The sequence below is a fragment of the Gorilla gorilla genome, chromosome 1, assembly GCF_029281585.2.
Source record: "Gorilla gorilla gorilla isolate KB3781 chromosome 1, NHGRI_mGorGor1-v2.1_pri, whole genome shotgun sequence".
In the NCBI taxonomy this organism is placed as follows: Eukaryota; Metazoa; Chordata; class Mammalia; order Primates; family Hominidae; genus Gorilla; species Gorilla gorilla.
Window position 1 is genome coordinate 46258779 of NC_073224.2, and position 15841 is coordinate 46274619.

At 42.6% G+C, this 15841-nt stretch overlaps 1 protein-coding gene across 3 annotated transcripts in view; it reads right to left on the reverse strand.

The window, feature by feature from the left end:
* Positions 1-15841, reverse strand: part of HHAT (hedgehog acyltransferase) — a 346077-nt gene that overhangs the window by 151823 nt on the left and 178413 nt on the right. For all 3 annotated transcript variants that reach the window (XM_031004964.3, XM_055378934.2, XM_063708819.1), the window contains one exon: positions 12400-12435. In XM_031004964.3, coding sequence (XP_030860824.2) covers positions 12400-12435 — 36 coding nt within the window. The remainder of the gene's footprint in view (positions 1-12399; positions 12436-15841) is intronic.

The following is a 15841-nucleotide window of genomic DNA, read 5'->3' on the forward strand; positions in this document are numbered from 1 at the left end:
TTTTCCTCAAAAGTGGTAACAGCAAGATCAGGGTTAGGAGTGAATCTGAGAAATCTTCTAAAAATGAAATATTAGTGAAATGTGGAACATAATCGTCAAGGCCCTTCCATTCTAACATTCTGTGAACATAAAAGCAAAGGACTCCAAAGCACCCCAAGTGTTTGCATCTGGAGGATGAGGAATGTTGTCTTGGACATTGACTTGACTGTGATGGGTAAAGCCTGGAAGGGGATTTAATTTTTGACAAGAAATGGGAGGACTCACCAACACATTATGTGACAGATTTCACTGGCAGCCCCAGAGAATGAGCCAGCCTTGTGGATTTAGAGGGTCTCTGTGTCCTAAGAGGGGCTGACATCCAAGGGGAATGGGCATCAACACAAGGGTGCTGAGGGCTAAGAACTAGGCCTTCAGAGACCTCACTAACTAATGGCCAAGCAAGAGAGATGAACCAGTGAAGGAGCCAAAGCCCTGGTTTGCTGAGTGGCCAGAAGACAAGATGGGTACTTGTCACCCTGGGAAAACTGCAAACCTCTATCCCAAGTACATTTCCTAGCCCTGACCCCAACTCCACTCAGCTGCCCATGCTTCTGGAGAAAGCCTACTGCCACAACCCACCCTCACTTAACTGCCTCCAAGTTAATGTTCACGTGCATAATTACATATTTTAGAACACACCAGGCATGCAGAAAGAAATTAAGAGGTATTTTAGGTCTATTGTTGCTCAACACAGAGAAGCTTTTACAACAGCTGTCTGTTTGAGAAACCCCCGAGTAGCAGGACAGACCTGGACCTGCAGGCTCCAGTTCATGGTGCAGAAGCGCAGTCATGGTTGAGGTTCAAAAATCCCAATTTCTCTAGATTCCCACCTAAGTCTGTCAGAGTGACTTTTGAAAATGTAAATCAGATCCTGTCACTCCCCTACTTAAAACCCTTCAAGGGCTCCTATCACATTCAAAATGGAGCCCAATCTTCATCACAGTCTGGCTGTTCCCTCTTCCTCCAGCCTCAGGGAGGGACTCCTTGCTCCTCTACTGGCCAGCCCCAGGCTCCCCTTCTGTTCCTCAAGCAAGTTCCTTTGCAACTCAGGGGCGGGGGGCTTGCACTTCCCTCTGGCTTGAACAGTCCAGCCCTCGCCCTTTCCCTGGTGACCCCTTCCTCCTCACTCATCTCTGTGTTGCCCGCGGCCTTAAAAACGGCCTTCCTGCCCAGCCCTTCAAACACGGCACTCACACCTGCACCCTCCATCACATCAAGGGAATGACAGTGCTTGCTTACTTGGGTTCTTTTTGTTCTTCCATTTAAAAAAATTTTATTGTAGAAACACTTAATGTGAGATCTAACCTGTTAACAGGTTTTTAAGTACACCATACAGTACTGATAACTACAGGCACACGCTGTACAGTGGATCTCCAGAGCTTATGCATCTTGCCTACCTGAAACTTTATACCCCATTAGCAACTCTCCCTTCCCCCACCCCCGGCAACCATCATTCCATTTTTGTTTTTGCTTCCATGAGTTTATTTTAGATACCTCATAAAAGTGGATTCATGCAGTTCTCGTTCTTCTGTGAGCATTTGATTTCATTTAGCTAATGTCCTCCATGCTCACCCATGTCATCACACACTGCTTACTTGTTTTCTCATTTACTCACTGGGATGTGAGCTAAGAGAGGGCAGGGACATTGTCTATCTTGTTACTGCTTTGATCCTGGCACCTCGAATAGTACTTAGGGCACTTAATTTGGTATAAAAATAAACGGGTTAAATGAAAAGAAAATTAGACGGTTACTAAGTCCTTTTACATTTTTGAAAATAAAGTTTTTCTAAACATGTTTAGGAGCCCTCTAGACATTAGACATTGTGGGGTACTACGCAGAAGATCCAGATGAGTCAGACCCTGCTCACTACCTGGGAGGGGGCTGCAACACACATGCGCGCGTGTGTGCGCGCGCACACACACACACACACACACAAGCTATATTTAAAGCAGGGGTCCCAAAGTCCCCTGAGCATCAGAGTCACTGGGAGTGATTCACAATTATACTGATTCCTGGACTCTACCCAAATCCACTTAGCCCAATCCCCAGAAGTAGAGCTTGGGGATCTAAAGCATCCAGGAAGATTCCCAGGATCCAGGAGGCTTGGGAGGCAGTGTTATCGAGGTAGAGAGAGGAAGGCTGCACAGAGCAGGCAGCATCTGAGATGGACTGAGATGGGTGGGATTTGGATATGCACTAATGGGAGAAGCTCAGGCACTTCTGATATAGGGAACAAAGATGCTAGGAGATGGTGAGGTAGGGGCAAAAAACAGCATTTGGTCCCAAGTGGCAGTGGCACAAGGGGAATAATGGTGAGATGAGATGGAAAGGTAGCCTGAAGACCCACTGTGGTGGGCCCAGGACACGGGGTTGTATAAAGTCTGGTTCTGAGGAGGGAGGGGAAGCATCAGGGCTGGGTTTCTGTGAGACTGATGGATGGCCATAAGCAAAGTCAAAGAAAAGCCATGAAAGGTGAGGGGACTGGGAAGAGGCTCGGACAATCTGGTCGGAAAGAAAATGATGACCAGAGTAATAACTAACATCTGCATGGAGTGTTATGGCCCCTAAAACACTTTTGACACACTTCATCCCATTCAAGCCTGGCAAGCAATTTCTTGAGCCAGAAATTGTGATTTCCAATTTACAGATAAGTAGTCAAGGTCTTAGAAAGGTTTCGTGAGTTATCTAAAGTTATGGGTAGAAAGAGAGCGTGCCAGGATTCGAATCCTGTTACTCTGATTCCAGAGGTATAGTGGGATTAGGGGGTGGGGGGCAAGGAGATAAAACTAGCCTTGAGTTTCCATCATTTCCAGGCACAGGGCTGAGTGATTAGCATATACTATTAAACCTCATCACAGCTCTGTGAGATAAGAAGCCCAGTTCACAGACAACGGTGCGTCTTATTCTTTTCCTCCAGAAACAGAAAGGAAGGGGTGGATGTGAGAGATGTTAAGACGACAAAGCCAGTGCAATTTGGAAAATGACTGGGTGCAGGAGCAACGATGGAAGGGGGGACCCAGCCCCATGGGAGCCAGTGAACTTCTCTCCAGCACTCTGCCTGCATTTTCATTAATTGCCTCTTTGGGGCCTATTTTGGTTACCCGGGTCTCTTCACTTACATGTTCTTCACTTTTTATTTAAAACACTTTAGTACAAGAACACCACACAGATCCTTAGCTTCTTTCTGGTGGAATCAAAGAAAAGTTTAAAAGAAACTGATACTGCAGTCACTTCAAAGGAGATGAGTTTTCATCAGGCAGGGATAAAAGAGACCTAGGGACTCCTCCCAGGTGTCATTTCTCACCTCTGGATGCCACTAAAAGATGATCGACAATGCCTAATTAGGGCAGCAAAGACACACACTTTAGACTCACCTCAGGTGGAAGCAGTGTTTTAATAAGGTCATTCACTTTTTATATCACTATTAAAAACTGTTTAAACAGAAATCAACCTTTATGTTACATTTACAAAATACAAAGTTTAAAATCCTACATAACAAAGCAAGTATTTTTGCCTCTGAGTTATCGCCTCTGTGTTTAAAAATACATACATAACGGCTTCATCTTTCTTTCCTGGTGGACAGAGAACATGCATGTGTTTTAGCTGGTTCTAAACTGCAAGACTGAATACAGATGCTAATTAACTTCCCATTACCATCTGGGTCTTACTTCCAGGATCAAATGTGCACCTCTCTCCTTAACTTCTGTTTCCAGTGCAGTTCAGAGCCCAAAAAGGTCTAAACGGTCCTAAGGGGACACCAAAAAAAGAGTGGCTCATCTCCAGCTCTCTTCCTTCTCAGAGGGAGTGGGTAAGCCTCAATTAATCCTTCATTTGACCACCTTGCTTCTTAAAGAGACAAGGCATATTTTTTTAACATTTCAGACACCACACCATCCAAGAAACACTTCAGATGATGGTGAGCAGACTTCTTCATCAATACCAGGAATGCTACAATTAACTACAGCAAATGTGGTGATAGACTTGTGGTATCCAATATAAAGAAAGCTAAAAATTACCCTGTCATTCACAAAACTCAAAATGCCAATGATTTTTAGCCCAAATAATAATTCTGTTCTGCTGTAGGGCTAATTTTATGAAAGGGTCAGGTATAGGGTATCAACAAGGAAAACCCAAAAGCAGGTAATATCATTTATAATCACTTCAGAATTCAGTGAGCCACCAACTCCCATACTGCAGAAATTTGCTGCCCTTCTGGCCATTCAAAGATATTTGAGACTTCATGGAAAACCTGCACCAACCTCCAGAAGAGTAAAAGACACTACAAGCAGTGAACAGCTGTCATGTTCTACCTTCTCTCTCATCAGAACAAAATCATGCTTCAAAAGGGCACACACTATTTCATATAAATGTTGGCATTTGTATGAACTGAATATGTGCTATATTGAACACCATTCTAATATGCAAAATCTATTTGTGGAAAAAATTATCTTCTAAGGACTATATTAAGGACTACATTAAGATCTCCAGAGATCTTCTCAAATAGCTTCAGGGCCATGCCAGAGGTTCACTGCCTTGTTCTATTTGCCTAAGAAGTATCAGTGGAATGATTTCCGTACTTTGCATGTCCACTAGTCCTGAGAGGATATCAAGACATTCTCCTTAGGACAAAAGTAGTGGCTCTGATGAACTCACACATGGTCTCTGGAGTAAATACGAAAAGTGATGATAAAGAAAATTTATCTTGCTATTTTTTTAAAAGCTAGATTCTTATTCAAAATATGTATTTGAAATTAATTAAAGAGATACATATAAATAATATAGAAAACAAAATTCAGGTGAATACTTTTCTGATTTTAAATCTGTAACTTAAAGAGCAATAAAAATTATAAATTCACAAATTTAATGTTTCAGAGACACTGGGAGGAGGATGGTATCAGGTACTCCTTTAAAAGTCATATGTCCAAAGTTAAGTTGTTATCAGCTTTAAAAATTCTATTATAACTACAGCACTCTTTTTGTTAGTCCCATAGTAACCACAAAGAAATTACAGCAGATACACAAATAAGAAAGATAAAAAACAAACAAAGCTTGGCAACACAGAAAACCACCAAACCAGAGCGAAAAAAAATGAGAGGAAAAAAGGAAAAAAAATCTACAAAACCACTGAAAAACAATTAACAAAATGGCAGGAGTAAGTCCTTACTTATCAATAGTAATCCTGAATGTAAATGGATTAAATTCCCCAATTAAAAGACAGAATGGGTCAGGCGCAGTGGCTCGTGCCTATAATCCCAGCACTTTGGGAGGCTGAGGTGGGTGGATCACGAGGTCAGGAGTTCGAGACCAGCCTGGCCAACACAGTGAAACCCTGTCTCTACTAAAAATACAAAAAATTAGCAGGGCGTGGTGGTGGGTGCCTGTAATCCCAGCTACTCAGGAGGCTGAGGCAGGAGAATCACTTGAACCCAGGAGGCGGAGGTTACAGTGAGCTGAGATCACGCCATTGCACCCCAGTCTGGGCGATAGAGTGAGACTCTGTCTCAAAAAAACCAAAAACAAAAAAACAAAGGGTTTTAAAATGAGCTGAAGACTTTAATAGACATTTACCAAAAGAAGATATACAAATGGCCAAGAGGTATATGAAAAGATACTCAACATCACCCATCATCATGGAAATGCAAATCAAAACCACAATGAGATACCACCCCACCCCAGTTGGAATAGCTATTACCAAAAAGACAAAAAAAAAAAAAAAGCCAAGTGTGGTGGCTCACACCTTTAACCCCATCACTTTGGGAGGCCAAGGCAGGAGAATCGCTTGAGCTCAGGAGTTCAAAAGCAGCCTGGACAACACAGTAGGACCCTGCCTCTACCAAAAAACAAAAAAATTGCTGGGCATGGTGGTATATGCCTGTAGCCCCAGCTACCTGGAGGCTAAGGTAGGCGGATTGCTTGAGTCCAGGAGGTTGAGGCTGCAGTGAGCCATGATCATGCCACTGCACTCCAGCCTGGGTGACAGAGGGAGACCCTGCCTCAAAAAAAAAATGCAAAGAAAATTGTTGGCAAGGATGTGCAGATAAAGGAACCCTTAACATTGCACACTGTTGGTGACAATGTAAATTAGTACAGCCACTTTGGAAAACAGTTTGGAGGTTCCTCAAAAAATTAAGAACCAAACTACTGTATGATCCTGCAATACCACTATTGGGTATATGTCCAGAGGAAAGAACATCAGTATATTGAAGAAATATCTGCAATCCCATGTTTACTGCAGCACTATTGACAACAGCCAAGAGATGGAATCAACTCAAGTGTCCAACAACAGATGCACAGATAGAGAAAATGTGGCATATACACACTGTGAAAGTTAATTATACAAATTGGGTCACTCTTGTCATACCCGACTAAATCAGAGTTGAGGGGCCAAGGAAGAAAAGCACTAGGGACACATAGCACCTGCTCCAAGAGTTAAATGTTCCACAAGCTCAGGTGCTAAAACAGCCTGCTGTAGCCCTAAGACCAGTTTTACCTAGTAGCTGCTGAAATGACCTCCCAAGACGCTAACACTGGTTTTATTTACCATCATCAGTCACCAATCAGAGCTTACCATCTCTCAAAAGCCTCTCTAGTGCCAATGAGCTTTCTTTCAAAACAATACATAACATTTCTCTTTCTAATAAAACTCCCAACTTTCTATTTGTTCTCTGGACATACCGAAGACCACCTGGTCTGTATGTATGCCCTGAATTGAAACTTCTTGCTTCCCAAATGTTTGTTTTTGAGACGGTGTCTTGCTCTGTCACCCAGGGCTGGAGTGCAGTAGTATGATCTCAGCTCACTGCAACCTCCGCCTCCCAGGTTCAAAAGATTCTCATGCCTCAGCCTCCCAAGTAGCTAGGATTATAGGCGTGCACTACCATACCCGGCTAATATTTGTATTTTCAGTAGAGATGGGATTTTGCCATGTTGGCCAGGCTGGTCTCAAACTCCTGGCCTCAAGTGATCTACCCGATTCGGCCTCCCAAAGTGCTGGGATTACAGGTGCGAGCCACCATGCCTGGGGCCAAATAAAATGTTTTAAATTTAGAGATTCATCTCTATATTTTATTTGATTTTGGCAACTCAATGGAATACTATGCAGCCATAAAAAAGAATGAAATCCTGTTATTTGTGACAACATGGATTGATCTGGAGGACGTCATGTTAACTGAGAAGATCCAGACAAACTAAGACAAATACCACATGATCTCACTGATATGTGGAAGCTTAAAAAAATTCATAACACAGTAACAGAGAATAAAACAGTGGTTACCATAGATGGGGTAGAGAAGGGAGGATAGGGAGAGGCTGGTAAAGGGGTACAAAGTTTCAATTAGATAGGAAGAGTAAAGTTCTGGTGTCCAATTACACAGTAGAGTGACAATGGTTAACAGTAAGGTATTGTATATTACCAAATAGTTAGAAGAGAGGCTTTTGGATGTTCTCACCACAAATAATAAATGTATGAGATGACCCATATGCTAACTAACCTGATTTGATCATTATACAACATATAAACATCAAAACATCAAATTGTACCCCATAAATATAAATACAGTGTGTCAATTTTTTTTAAAGTCACGATGTTATCCTGCTCATGATGTTATCCTGCTGAAAACTACTGCCCCACCTGAGGAGGTCAGATAGGAGCAGTCAGAGGTGGGGGAGGCAACAAAACAAGTATCATTCATCGTTTTTAAAATATTATTTTTTAACTGACAAAAATTGTATATATTTATGGTATACAACATGTTTTGAAATACTTTTACATTGTGAAATGGTTAAATCAAGCTAATTAACACATGCATTTCTTCATATACTTATCTTTTTGTGGTGAGAAAGCCTAAAATCTCCTGTCTTAGCAATTTTCAAGAATACATCATTATTAGCTATTGTCACCCTATGATACAATAGAGCTCTTGAACTTCCTTCTCCTCTCTAACTGAAATTGTGTATTCCTTGACATTTCTTCAGTCCCTACTCCCAGACCTTGGTAGCTACCATTCTACTGTTTCCATGAGTTCAATTTTTTTAGATTCCACATATAAGTGAGACCACATGTACACCTTTGTCTTAAAAGAGACAGTGCTGGCTACAATTCAGAGTAAGATGAAAAGTGCTGGCCAGGTGCAGTAGCTCACACCTGTAATCCCAGCACTGCAGGAGGATCGCTTGAGCTCATGAGTTCAAGACCAGTCTGGGAAACATGGCAAAACCCCATATCTATTCAAAGATAAAAGAAGAAAGAAAAAGAAAAGAAAAATGCCTCAGTCAGCAAGAATCAAACCAAAATCACTTACTTTCTTGCCAAAGCTAAACTAAGCTAAATTTAAACAAGCCACCCTGTTATCTATAATGAAACAGAGATTTTTATTCTGTAATCTCTTTCTGCAGGTTGGTCACCATTTCGTGTGCGGTGTCACATTAAGAACTCCAGCCAGTAGGCTTCTTCTGAGGCCATCCCTAGGTGAGTTGTGATTGCTGCTTCTGTCTATGATTTCTATAAGATGCAGGACTGGGCTCACTGAATTTTCCCACAGTCATCACAAAACGCTAATATCAAAAGTGCCCACATTTCATTAAATGTGACAGCTCTTTCCTGCCCCCATGGCTCAGTGGAGCACTCCAAGGCTTAAAAGGAAGCATGTCCCTCCTTGCAAATGCCTAGTCTGAGATCAAAGATAGGGCTCTTGGCTTTGTGGAAATTTACGTCATTCCAGAGAAGTCGACATGACTTCCATCAATTTAAAAGATGCAGCTGATTAATTTCAGGCATGCTGCAGCTTTTTTTTTTTTATGCCAAACACTAAGCATTCAATACAGCCTGACAAACCAAACTGCACATTAAGAGCTTGTTGGAGCTAATAAATGTACTTAATCTTGAGGGGGTGTGGGGAACGTATGACAATTTCTCCCATATTTGCTCTTTTACAAAGGGAAGTATGTTTTCTTCTCTTGTCCATTATAGAGCGAGAAGGATTCCTTAAGTACCATCCCTCTCACTCTTCCAACCCTCTAAGGTTTTCTCTAATGACATATTTACAAGAAAATGCCATTGCTGTCTGAGGTTACTAAGGGACTGCTCACTCCCCCGAGGAATCAGGCTCTACTTCTCTCCACCTAAATGAAACTGCTTTCTCTAAGTCTAAAGGGCACTTAAGACCTTCTGGTGGCTAAATACAAGAGTTCATCCCATTAAAAAGAAAAAAATACCCACTCTACCCGCCCTCTCCACCAGCTGCCCTGTCTTTCTTTCCTCCCCTTCACAGCTTATCTTCTTAAAGGAGCTGCTGCTGCCATTCCCTCACTGCTAACCCCACCCTCTTCAACCTAGCCTCAGGGTCACTGTCCCAGTGAAACAGTTCTTACTAAGGTGTCCAGTCATAAATGGTGCTGGGCCCCATCAGGTTTGACTTCCCTCCCAAGCTGGGTGCAGAAAATACCTTTTTTTTTTCTTTTTCTTTTTCTTTTGAGACAGAGTGTTACTCTGTCACCCAGGCTGGAGTATAGTGGTCCCATCTCGGCTCACTGCAGCTTTGGCCTTCTGGGTTCAAGTGATCCTCATGCCTAAGCCACCCAAGTAGCTGTGATTACAGGTGTGTGTCACCACGCCTGGCTAATTTTTGTATTTTTAGTAGAGGCAGTATTTTTTTTTCATATTGCCCAGGCTGGCCTTGAACTCCTGGCTTCAAGTGATCTGCCTGCCTTGGCCTCCCAAAGTGCTGGGATTACAGGCATGAGCCACTGCACCTGGCTGAAAATACTTTTTTTTTTTTTTTTTTTTTTTTGAGACGGAGTCTCGCTGTATCGCCCAGGCTGGAGTGCAGTGGCGCTATCTCAGCTCACTGCAAGCTCTGCCTCCCGGGTTCATGCCATTCTCCTGCCTCAGCCTCCCGAGTAGCTGGGACTACAGGAGCCCGCCACCATGCCCGGCTAATTTTTTGTATTTTTAGTAGAGACAGGGTTTCACCATGTTAGCCAGGATGGTCTCGATCTCCTGACCTCATGATCCACCTGCCTCAGCCTCCCAAAGTGCTGGGATTACAGGCGTGAGCCACCATGCCTGGCCTGAAAATACTCACTTTCTGAAGAAAGCTACAAATAAAGAGGTAAGATCCACCCCATTCTGGGATTACTGTGAGATGGAGAACTGACTCTGCTCCCAGCCACCGTCTTCAACACCCCTACTCCTTACTCCCAAGCTGGGAAGAGGAAAGATGAAGGGACTCCTTGGAGTCATTAAGTTGTTTGCTTATTGGGGCGCACTGTCATGTGATGGAAGAGGAAGAGATCTACTCCCAGAGGCTAGGGATGCCTGCAAAACTGACTTCTCATTCCCTAGTTGGATAAGCAATAAACCTGCTGATTTACTCTGCCCCCTACCGGAATGAGGGAAAGGAAACACAGAATACAGCACGGCAAGGTAGAGAGAAGCCTTACCCTCCCAGTTCTGCCTGCTTCACAGAACACTGGTTAAGGTGACCAGTTAGAGCATCTTCCAGCATCTGCCCAGAAGGGCCTCCTGCCAGAGCAAGGGGATCCCAGTCTCAGTCACATTAGAGACACTTGACCACTGCCTCTCATTCCTCCAGACCCAACATAGGAGGAATGGTTGGAGCCCAGAAGAAGGAAAGAGAAGAGGGATCGCAAAGGCAGATCCCTGCTCTCTCTAACTACAGGCCTGGCAAGGGATAAACACATGGAAAGCTTCAAATCAAATGTCTGTTTTTGCAAGTGACAGCATTCCCAGACATATCCAAGTAAGTGGACATGGTAGGCTTAAGTTATTTGCTGAATAAATGACTGTACAGCTTTTTCTCAACCTGCCTCACCCCCCTTGTCCTTTCTGTCTCATCTCATTCATTCCCTCCTAGCCCTAATGTTTGTTGAAGGTTGATCCTATACAAGTTTCTGAATCTAATCATTGATAGGTGACTAAGACATGATCGCTGACCTCAAGAAATTTACTAGAAAAAATAAGAAGAGTACAAACTTGCATCCACTACAAGGCATTAAGGGAACAGTACAATGGGAGTTGTACAAAGCACCAAAGACATTAAATAAAAAACTCGAACTACTCCCTGAAGTATTAATACATCCAGACAGATTCTTCTGATCAGTTCAAATATGGAATGTTCATGCCTGCTTTCCCATGACTGCTGGTTCTTTGTCCCTCCTGCTAAAATGTATTTATCCTTGCTGTGTCGAAGATAGCAGTTCACACATTACTATCTGTGTCTGGATCCTGGAGAAAGCCAGGACCATCCTTATTCCTTGAGTATGGGGGAGGCCAAGGAGATTTCATTGTGCAGACTTGGATGAGCCTTGGAAAAGAGGTCAAAGAGGACAAGGTATGCATGGCCTCACTCAGAACATCACCATATCCAGTGTGGAGGAAATGTGGTTTTTGGTGGGGATAAAGGTGATGTCAATTATGTACACTTCCTCTCAAAGAGCATCTTACCAATAGGGAGATGGCCATGCATTGTACAGAACAGAACCACCATAACACTTACCCAAAAATCACATGGAGTCTACAGACTGTTCATTATCAGGCTATTAGTCAGAATTAACTAGCATTTAGAGATGCATACCTGAAGAAAGCAAATCGCTCTACATAATTTCTGGTTTCCTTGTCATCTTTAGCCTGCAGTCTTTCGGCAACCATTTCTGCTTCCCTCAATATTTCTGACAAGCATTTTAATGATCATTATTTACCAGTATTAGAGTAATACATGCTCAATATTAATACATTTAGAAAACACAGCAAAGTTGATAGCAGACAAAATATGCATATTCTTAAAACTACGATTAATATGCTGGTCTATTTCCATTTAACCTCTGTTAGATTTAACAGCTATTTGAAATTAATATGTCCCATAAGCCAACTCTGGTAAAAATCATTAATAAACTAGGATATAAACTGCCATCTGTAATCTCTTTCAATTATGAACAAGGTTGTATCTTCACAACTATAAAGCAACTGGAAGATTCCACTTAAAAAGATTAAATTCAGTGGAGGGAAAATTGGTTAAGGGGGTTGTTTAACGTCTGAATACAAGCTGGCACTCCTAATTTTTCAATTAGTTTTCCCAGCAGCCTAGTAGTTGGAATTATACTTGTCAAGATCTTAGGTAACTATCACTTGAGAAATAAGCCTCTTTAAACATTGATTTCTTTAATTGTTTAATCGTGTGATTCTGGGAAACAGAAAAAACCATAGTGTTGGCAATGTTTTCTTGACAAGTATATATATAAGTGCCATTATTTATCAAGATACTTAACAAGGATTTTCCATTTCAGTCTTTCATAATAGACATGCTATTCAATGTTATCTAAAATAAAAATTATTGGCTTACCTGATTAAGAAATTATGCAGTCCAACATCAAAATACCTGTTCAAAAGAGACATAGACAAGCATATCAATAAAAGATATTTAAATTAATGGTAGAGTAGACAACTATATTTATAATTTAAATTCATAGTATGACTAAATGGATTGCTCTACCACAGTAGTTCTCAAGATGTGGCTGCTGGAGCAGCAGCATTCCTGGGAACTTGTTGGAATCGCAGCTTCTCAGGCCCCACCTCAGACATACCAATTCCAAAATTCTGGGGAAGGAGCCCAGCAATTAAACTTAACAAGATCTCCAGGAGATTCTGGTGCAGAAACACTGCTCTCTAGTAGCGTAAGTGTCTCAGCAAGTGTAAGCTCTCTCTAGAAATACAGGCCATGAGAGTAGATCTCCCACGTACCTTCCACTTTTCCAATATATGAGTGTGTTTGTAACATTCGTGTCTCAGATGTTCACTTAAAATATATATGTATATACACACACACACATATATATATACGGGTTTTTTTTTTTTTTCTTGAGACAAGGTCTTGCTTTGTCACCCAGGCTGAAGTGCAGCGGTGCAATCACATTTACTGTAGCCTCAACCCCCTGGGTTAAACCAATCCTTCCACCTCAGCCCCCAGAGTAGCTGTGACTACAGGTGTGCATCACCACGCCTGGCTAATATTTAATTTTTTTTAGTAGAGACATGGTCTATATTGCCCAGGGTGGTCTCAAACTCATGGGCTCAAGCAATCCTCCCACCTCAGCCTTCCAAAGTGCTGGGATTACAGGTGTGAGCCACTGCACTCAGCCCAAAATATGTTTCAAAAGCCCAACACCACACTAGCCAAAGGGAAGAAGGTGAGGGGGGGTGGGGCAGGGAGAGGCTGGTGTGGCAGTGAGTGGAGGGTCAACCTTGGCCTTCCAAGCCCCACCTAGTTGTAGTCCTGGAGCTTTCCACCTGAGAGAACAACCCTGTCCCATCTCTGGGTCTGCCCTGAGCAGGGGATTGGAAGAGGTGCAACTCCATGCACTAGCCGGGGAGCCTGACTTTGTGCTTGAGCCTCACACCAGGCATAGCGCTGGGGTATGGCAGACCCTTTAAGTCACGGCCTTTTCCTGACACCATCAAACTGGTACAGTCCATATAAACGACACTGCCTTGGTTTCTCTAACTAGCATGCTTGTTCCTCCTGAACCTCTGATCATGTAGCCAGTGCCCTTCTCTCCCTTTGGGTCGGACTGTGAGTAAGAAGACCAGGTGGCCAGTGAAGTCCCACTTACTCGGGAGGCTGAGGCAGGAGAATGGCGTGAACCCAGGAGGTGGAGCTTGCAGTGAGCCGAGATAGCGCCACTGCACTCCAGCCTGGGTGACAGAGTGAGATTCCATCTCAAAAAAAAAAAAAAAAAAAAAGACCAGGCAGCCAGAATCACGATGATATAGTCCCCCAGGCAGAATCACTGCGCCCAACACCTAAAGGGTGGTGGTTGCATCCCACCCAACCAGTCTTGCCTCTTGGGTTGGCCATCTGACTGAGTAGGGCCTGAGTTAATTCTGTCCCTTTCAGACAAGAGGTAATGGACACAGGAATTCACCCTCAAGGGGGGTCTGACTGTCCAGACCCTGCCTGTCCCTAGCTTCCGGCGACACCCTTGACTCATCCCTGGAACATCCCATCATGCCTGGTACCTCGCCACCTGACATATGACAGGTGATTACTGACACTAAGATTCCCTGTGGGACACCTTTAAATGACAAGATTATTTTATGTGCTTAAGTATCTGTTTACAGACAATGGACACAGCATAGGTGAGAATAAAGAAACTCAAAGCCAAAACATGACAGACCTCATTTACTACATCACTGACCTAAAATAATTACATAATTCAGGAAAAACGGGATTCGAGATATGTAAATTCCATTTATTCATAAGTCTTCTGCACAGAGCTCTTCTCTAAGGAGAGCTCTACCTGTAGGGAGAGCTGATGTGTTTCATTTGATTTTACACTGACCTGGATAAGATGCTAAGTTCTTCCTAAAATTATATTTAACACAAATTTTTTAAAAATAGAAATGATCCCTTCTCTCAACCAAAACCAAGGCTACTTTGTTCAGCCCCATAAATAAATATCCACACCACAGACAGCAATTTTAAGGTTGCCAGATCTATAATATGGGAGGTAGAAGTATGTGTAGATTAAAACAAAGATTTCAGCTTCCTTCACTCATCCAAAGCTTGTAGAGCCTTTTCAATTACATTAGCGACAGAGACCAACAGACTCTATTCCGGGAATCACAGGACAAAGCAGACATGGAAGAAATCACAGAGATCCGCAGTATATAGTGGGGTCGGAGGAAGGCACTGAAACAGTAATGAAAAACCTAATAATGAGAAATTATATTTATTGTTTAGAATGTGGCAAGTACTATGTTTTGTGCTCACATATACATGCTGGTGAGGCAGGTACTGGTATGCCCAGAGCTGACAGCCAGTAGAAAAAAAGCTGGAAATCAAAATGAACCCTAAATGCACGAATTACTTGCTCTTCCCAAGCACCCTGCTAAAAGCAGGGTTCTCACTGCCTTTCATTATTACTAATTGAAAATGATGGTTCATGTTCAAAGCTGACGTCTTCCCACTTCCACCTCATTTCTGCTTCTCCCAGCATGGCTGCCCTGCTCCAGGGAAGCCCACCTGCTTCTTCTCCCCAGGTGCCACCCACCTCCTCCGTCTCAGCTAGCCAAGCTCTGGAAAGTGATGGAAGTTCACATAAGCAGAGTCATACAGTATTTGTGCTTTTGTGTCTGGATGGCTATCAGTTTTAAAAAAATAAGGTTCACCCAACTCTTGCCAACACCATCATTCTCATTCAACCTAGCCATGGCCTCCGGGGGTGATGTGGTAGTCAATTCATTTCTTTCCATTTCCAGGTGCCCTTCCTCATAGAAACGGTGGCCAGCCAAACCAATTCCCTCTCCCATCTCCTCCTCTACTTGTAACATGAGACCTAGCTAAGGACACTAAGCTTTAGCACACCACCTACTGAATATTTAAAAACTAAATATATTCAAAACCATTTTTGCATTATAAAATATAACAATCTCTGAAAGGCAAAATATGTCTTTCTTATTCAACTAATAGCCAGGAAATTATCCATTCTTACAGCCCTGAAAGATTTCCATTGCAAAGCACATCTTAGGGCTTTGAAAATACTTCCCAATGACAATTCTGTATAGACACCCAATGCATGAAAGGATGAATGTATCTGAGAACTAATTCTAGCTCCAGAGGTGGGACAAAGAGCAGGTTTTTTAAAAATCACCTGTAAATATAAGAGCCTTTGCAATGACTACAAGATATGGGTAGAACATACACAAGCTTTAATTTAATGCTGCCTCTCACCTTCCTTGGATCATGTGAGAAAGGCAGGCGAGGCTAGTGGAGAGTAAAGGGTTAT